This window comes from Myotis daubentonii, chromosome 21 (assembly GCF_963259705.1).
Source record: "Myotis daubentonii chromosome 21, mMyoDau2.1, whole genome shotgun sequence".
In the NCBI taxonomy this organism is placed as follows: Eukaryota; Metazoa; Chordata; class Mammalia; order Chiroptera; family Vespertilionidae; genus Myotis; species Myotis daubentonii.
Genome location: NC_081860.1, coordinates 10,749,545 through 10,756,870, shown reverse-complemented (window position 1 = coordinate 10,756,870; position 7,326 = coordinate 10,749,545). Strand labels below are relative to the sequence as shown.

At 51.4% G+C, this 7,326-nt stretch overlaps 1 protein-coding gene across 1 annotated transcript in view; it reads left to right on the top strand.

Annotated features, from left to right (window-relative positions):
• The first annotated feature begins 9 nt into the window (after positions 1-9).
• WDR93 (WD repeat domain 93) overlaps positions 10-7,326 on the top strand; it is a 25,427-nt gene continuing 18,110 nt past the window's right edge. The window contains exons 1-5 of the mRNA XM_059678283.1: positions 10-190; positions 2,911-3,253; positions 4,713-4,948; positions 6,855-6,863; positions 7,050-7,077. Coding sequence (XP_059534266.1) covers positions 2,951-3,253; positions 4,713-4,948; positions 6,855-6,863; positions 7,050-7,077 — 576 coding nt within the window. The 5' untranslated portion in view covers positions 10-190; positions 2,911-2,950. The remainder of the gene's footprint in view (positions 191-2,910; positions 3,254-4,712; positions 4,949-6,854; positions 6,864-7,049; positions 7,078-7,326) is intronic.

The window sequence follows — 7,326 nt, the reverse complement described above, 5'->3', positions numbered from 1 at the left end:
GGACCGGAAGTTGTGGTTACTAAGGCGACGCCAAGCCGCCGGCCAGGTGAGCGGAACCCGCGCTTTCGCTCTGCGGGGCAAGCGCTTCCCACGTGCCCTTGGGCTCCCTTCACATCCTGGGTCTCCTCGAGGGGTTCCCAGGGGCCCGTCTCCTGGTCTCGGGCTATTCCCTGCCCCCCAGGAACCCCAGGTAGGATCCGAATGGAGGTTCCCCTGAGCTTCCGCTTGGGGACCGCAGGGCTAAACATTCCCAGATCGGTGCCTCCGCGTCCCTGGAGCAACACCAGCTCCAGCTCTGGGAAGCACAGGGTTAGAGTAGAGATCAGCCGATTGGAGGAGTGTGTTTCTAGCAGGAGGGCCGGGTCAAGGGGGAGAATTGTCTGTTAGGATTACTGAATGAAGATTGCTACCTGAGGAAATCCTAAAATGGTTACCACGAACAAAGTGGGGGCAGAAATAGATTACAACGAAATTGCACCAATGCACGGACCTCCTGTGGGGCTTGAAGCCATGGAACCCCAGCCATTCCATAGCAATGTTTTAATTTTTGATGGATTGATTGATCTTAGAGAGAGGGAGGGAGGGGGAGAGAGCAACATGGACCTGTTGTTCCACCCATATATGCCTTTATTGGTTGACTCTTGTATGTGCCCTGATCAGGGATCAAACCCACAACCTTGGAGTATCTGGATGACACTCTAACCAACTGCGCTACCTGGCCAGGGCCACAGCAGCAATTTTATAAAATGCCCCGCCACAGCAGCAATTTTATAAAATGCCCCCCCCCCCATAATTACAAGTTAAGGTCGCCTATTTTTTAAATCTTTAGTCCCTTGTTCAGACCTACCCCTAACACTTGCAGGCCCCCGGGAGTAGCAGTACAAATAGAGACCCACATACCATACATTTAAATATTTAAAAGTTTTAAATCAAAGTAACACATTGTTAAATATGTTCTGTTCTCTTCTCCTACCTTGACAAATATCTCTATATATAAAAGCCTAAGCGACCGAATGACCAAATGACTGGTTGTCCGGTCGCTATGACGTGCACTGACCACCAGGGGGCAGATGCTCAACACACAGGATTGGGCTCCCTCCTGACCTGATCGGACTTGTGGGGATTGGGCCGAAACCGATTCTCCGACATCCCCCGAGGGGTCCTGGATTTCGAGAGGGCGCAGGCCAGGCCGAGGGACTCCACCGGCGCACGAATCCGTGCACCGGGCCTCTAGTACTTTCGTAATGATCTAGAAGTCATTTCACATTCAGAATTCTTGGGCTCTTTGGAATACCTGGAAACACAGCCAGAATATTATACTCTGGGGAGAGCTGGTCCCAGTCCCTTCCCACCGCTTCTCTTCCCATTTCTGGCTCCCACCCACATCACTGAGTGTGTGGATACCCCAAACCACATCCAAGTTCTGCCCATACCCCTTCGATCAGCCATGCCTTGGTCACCTTTCAGGTCTAGGGGTGCACACATTAGCAGCTGGGGGAGAAAAGCCAGGAAGAGGCTCTTGCAGGTACCATTTGGGCAGTAAATTTCAGGGGTATAGTTGCCCTGAACATGGTCTAGACTTCAGGAGGAGGCATCTGGACTTTGGGGTGGTATATCCTCTCGGCCCCACAAATTTACCCCTTCTTGCACAGGGCAGTGCCTGGAACAGAGCCAGAAGTATTCAAGTTCATAACCCAGGGCAGGGCATTACCGCAAGAAAATAAGAATTTGCCGAATGCTGGCTATGTACCCACCACTTGAGCTCTGGGTCTCAGGTATTAGGTTACTGAGGGACACAAGTAAATAGCTAAACACAACACACGTTCGACAGCAGTTACTGGAAGTGCTTGAAATGCCCTGGTCGGAGGGGAGGGGAGGAGAGGGAAAAGTCACCGCTCAGTACCCAACTGCCTGGAGCACAGCCATTTGCAGAGATGGCAGAACCAGGAGACGACATGAATTGGGGGGAAAGAAGGTGAATTCTCTTTGGCATAGAAAGACGGCCTCTCCTTTATCAGGAGGTGAAGAAACGCAACACGGTTTCCAGAGTCCTGTATTTCCACCCTAGCACACCTCATCTTCGGCTGGCCTGCCTCTGCCGAGCGTATCTTAGTAATGTGATAACCATCCCGTAATAAATATGGGAAGTGCCAGTTTCTAGAATAAATAGTCCCCATAGACCAGGGGTCCTCAAACTACGGCCCGCGGGCCACATGCAAATACAAGTATTGTATTTGTTCCCGTTTTGTTTTTTAACTTCAAAATAAAATATGTGCAGTGTGCATAGGAATTTGTCCATAGTTTTTTTTTTAAACTATAGTCCGGCCCTCCAACGGTCTGAGGGACAGTGAACTGGCCCCCTGTTTAAAAAGTTTGAGGACCCCTGCCATAGACTGTTATGCTTGTGCTAGAGATGATATACTGTTTGAACTTCACTATTTATTTATTTTTAAAAATATATATATTTTTAAAATGTATTTTTATTGATTTTAGAGAGGAAGGGAGAGGGATAGAGACAAAGAAACATCAATGATGAGAATCATTGACCGGATGCCTCCTGCATGCCCCCTACTGGGATCGAGCCCCACAACCCAGGCATGTGCTCTTGACCGGAATCGAACCTGGGACCCTTCAGACCACAGGCCTACGCTCTACCCACTGAACCAAACCGGCTAAATATATTTTGATTTCAGCGAGGAAGGAAGAGGGAGAGACATAGCAATGATGAGAGAGAATCATTGATCGGCTGCCTCCTGCACGCCCCCTACTGGACCCAGGCATGTGCCCTTGCCCGGAATTGAACCTGGGACCCTCCAGTCCGCAGGCCGACGCTCTATCCACTGAGCCAAACCGGCTAGGGCTGAACTTCCCTTATTTTCTCTAATACCTTTACTTCCTTCCTTTAATCAGCTCCTCAGTCTCAGAGCCGTTCCCAGTGCCGCCTCCTGTGATGTCCTCCCTCAACGGAAGCCGCGCCCAGAAGATGAGGCTGCCTTTGTTTACACAAAAGGGACAGCTGGAGGTGCCCACCCCGTCCGAGAAGGACTGGTCGAAGGATGATGAAGAGAGTTATGTCTTCAAGGATCCACACCAGCAGCTGGATTCCCTGCCTCAGCCGTATCGAATGATCAACAAGCTGGTGAACCTTCTGTTCGACCGGGCGTGGGAAATTATTGAGGAGAGGGACGCGCTGAGGGAGGTGGAGCTCAGCCGGGTCCGGCCCACCGTCTACCCTCCAATTTTAGAAAGCAAGGTATGGAGAAGCTGACCAGGGGCCCCTCCCTGGTTCCCAGTTGAGTGTTAGTAAATCAAAACATGGCCTGGCCGGGGTGGCCCAGTGGTTGCACATCGACCTATGAACCAGGAGGTCACGGTTTGATTCCCGGTCAGGGCACACGCCTGGGTTGTGGGCTCGATCCCCGGTGTGGGGCGTGCAGGAGGCAGCCGATCAATGATTCTCTCATCATTGATGTTTCTCTCTCTCTCTCCCTCTCCCTTCCTCTCCATATCCTATATAATAAAGAGCTCATATGCTAATTAGTCTAAACAGCAGGACGACTGTCCAGACGACCTTCCGGATGAAGCCAGGGCTGTGAGTGCCTACCTTTGCACCAATTTCGTGCATCAGGCCTCCAGTAAATAATAAATGAAAACACCTCATCCAGGGAAGGAATTCCTACCAGGAACCTTCATTCAATAAGACAGCTGCATTTTTTAAAAAAGATTCTAGGCATGCCGGTGTTGCCTGGAATGGATTTGGTCCGTGTCTGTGGGAACGGGTGTTCTGGCTAATGGAGGATGACACAGCAGGTCTTTTATGTTCAGCCGCTGTTATTTTGATATCATGCTGAATGTAATCATCACTCTCTTGCTTGATGGGTGAGAATCTGCCAGTGCCTCAGCGATAGCTCTTTCCACAGTGTTTTTTGGTTTTGTTTTAAAATATATTTTTATTGATTTCAGAGAGGACGGGAGAGGGAGAGAGAGAAACATCAATGATGAGAGAGAATCATGGATCGCTGCCTCCTGCACGCCCCACACTGGGGATCGAGCCTGCAACCCGGGCATGTGCCCTGACTGGGAATCGAACTGTGACCTCCTGGTTCATAGGTCGACGCCCAACCACTGAGCCACACTGGTCGGGCCACAATGTTACAAATGAATGTGGTATTGGGGATGTGGCCACACATAGTGTAGTGACTAAACATTTACTCTCCACTTCTTTGTTTTCTCTGGCCCCGCTCCCCTAAAAGTGGAGAGCTATGACTGCCTCTGATTTTCCTTTTTTTGTGTGTGTCAATCCTCACCCGAGGATATTTTTCCATTGATTTTCAGGGAGAGTGGAAGACAGAGGGAAAGACAGAGAGAAACATCGATGGGAGAGAAACACATCAATTGGTTGCCTCCTGCCCTAGCCCCAACCAGGGCCCAGCCGGGGAGGAGCCTGTAACCAAGGTACGTGCCCTTGACTGGAATTGGATCCTTCGGTCTGCAGGCCAGCGCTCTATCCACTGAGCCAAACCGGCTAGGGCGGCTATGACTCCTTGATACGTGGGCACAATATGGAAATGAGCCCTGTGTTTGGGGAGATATTCTATCTAGGAAGGGCCCATATCCCTCTTTGAAATGTTAACATGTTGCTTGCAGACAGTGGCAGCTGAAAAATCCTTTCTCTCTCTCTCTCTCTCTCTCTTTGTTCTTTGTTTTCCCAGCTCAGCAAAAGGCCAAGATGCCTAGCGGTTTCCCAAGACTATGTGTTTATTGCAGGAGCCAAAGGCTTCTCCATCTACAATCTGCACGATGCTAAACAAATCTATGTTTACGAGAAATTTAAGGCCGAGGTCATGTCCATCTGGGCCACAGACCTGGGGAATGAAACGCTTATGGCTCCTGTGGATGAAATGGGTACTTGTTCTTCATCTTCCTTTAGCCTCATTTACGTGCACCGGTAACCCAAGCGTGTCAAACTCAAGGGCTAACACGGGCCCAATAAACAAGGTGTAAGTTTACGTGGCCGCAAAAAAAAAAAAGCTTCCATTTTCATAGAAACGTAGGTTTATTTTGAAAAGTATAGTATAAAAAAAAAAAAGCACAAGAGCAATGATAAAAGTCATGTTTTCTTCCTGACACTTGGCATCTCCTCTCTGCTACCATCTTTCCTACTTCGGGGGAAGTCTTGTTCGCAGCGATCACTTTCAAAACTGACCCACGGTGAATGTCAGTAATTCTGGATCTGACAGGAGACTTATTTCCTTTCATAATCCTATATAATAAAAGCCTAATATGCAAATTGACCGGTAGAATGACCAGTTGCTATGATGCACACTGACCACCAGGGGGAAGATGCTCAGTGCAGGGGCTGCTCCCAACCTGCAGGCCCCAGGCCAGCCAAGGCAGGTGCCAGCAGGGGCCCCCCAATTGCCCTGCTGTCAGCCCACAGATCGGCCCTGGTCACTGGCCAGGCCTAGGGACCCTACCCGTGCATGGATTTCGTGCATCGGGCCTCTAGCAGTACCAGTAAATAACTGCTCACACTGTTATGTTGGCTGGCCCACAAAAATATTTGCTATGGGCTGCATGCGGCCCGTGGGCCACGAGTTTGACATGCTTGCTGTAGACCGTTGTTCCTTTCCTTCCCGGGGGTGGGCAGGGCCAGACATTGGCAAGTTCTCCCTGGTCATGTACGGTGTGCCAGGCACTCTCCCAACATTTCACATACTGGCCCTTTAACCCTCAGCACAGCCCTAGGAGGCAAGTATACTTTTCAGGGGAGGCAACCGAGGCGCGGAGGTGAAATGACTCACCTGAGGTAACACAGGAAGTAAACGGCGCTGGCGGGATTCGAACCAGGCCCCGGAGTCCACACCCCGCGGGCACTCAGCAACCCTGCCGCTCACAGAAACCAGGGCTTGCTCTCCCCCTCAGCCCGAGGACGAACCAGGCCCTCACGGGGACTGCAGCATAGAGGGCTGTAGACAAGGTCCGGGGGCCCCGTCTCTGAGGGTGGCTGGGCCTGGTGGACAGGTTAGGAAGGGCGCACTGGTAGGAGTCTGCAGAAGCCGGACAAGAGGCAGAGAGACGAGGAAGAACCCCTGTGTGCACTGAGGGGGAGAAACGATGGCCTGGACCAGGGCTGGGGCCGTGCACATGATGAGGAAGACGGCACTGTGGTTACATGCGATGCTAACACCAGGGGAGGTGAGGTGAGGGACATCAGAGAATTCTTTGTCCTATCTTCGCAAGTTTTCTCTAAGTCCAATATTAGTTCAAAATAAAAAGCTTTAAAAATGAAAAGGAAGCCCTGGCCGGTGTGGCTCAGTGGATAGAGCGTCGGCCTGCAGACTGAAGGGTCACGGGTTCGATTCCGGTCAAGGGCATGAACCTCGGTTGCAGACTCCTCCCAGGCCCATGCCCTGGTTGGAGCGCGTGCAGGAGGCAAGCAATTGATGTGTTTCTCTCACATCAGTATTTCTCTCTGTCTTTCCCTCTCCCTTCCACTGGCTCTAAGAATCAATGGAAAAATATCCTCGGGTGAGGATTAAAAAAAAAAGGAAGATGTAATGGGAAAACTGGGTGAGTGATGGGGTATGTGGGTATGTGTATGGGGCAGGGAGGTCAGTGAGGGGGAGGGAAGAAAAGGACTCCATTCTGCCTTAGATCACGGCTCGATGCTGAAGCCGCTGTGGGAGAATAGGGCTTCAGGGGTCGGTGCGTTCCATTCGCACGTGCCCAGCTTTGGACTAATCACGCTGTATCTGGTCAGGTTCACGCGTGTGTGACCCTCGGCGTGATGAGTCTGAGGGCAGGGGCTGCCTGGCTCGTCCCCAGCACGTCCCTGGCCGGAGAGCAGGTAGCCCAGGGGTGTGTACTGGGCGCACTTAGACCTCCACCCCCGTGGGCCGGTTGCCTTTGCGAGGCCTGTGTTACGGTCGGAGGGGCGGGTTCTGAGTGTCTGGGGGGCACCTAAAGGAAGGGGCGAGAAGTCATGGGGGATGTGGATCCTCTACTGGAGGGAGCCCCTAGGTTACACAGTAATTAGAATGACACAGATTTCTTGTGAAATCAACAAAATCAACTGTATGAGGAACTTGCTGGGGCTTGACAGGTAAGGCACATAGAAGAGTGGGACATGACCTTTCCCTCAAAGAACCTATGACCTCGCTAGAGGAATAAAACACAGCCACAAGCCCGGCCGGCGTGGCTCCGTGGCTGAACGTCGACCTATGAACCAGGAGGTCACTGGTTCGATTCCCGGTCAGAGCACATGCCCGGGTTGCAGGCTCGATCCCCAATGTGGAGCGTGCAGAAGGCAGCTGAACAATGATT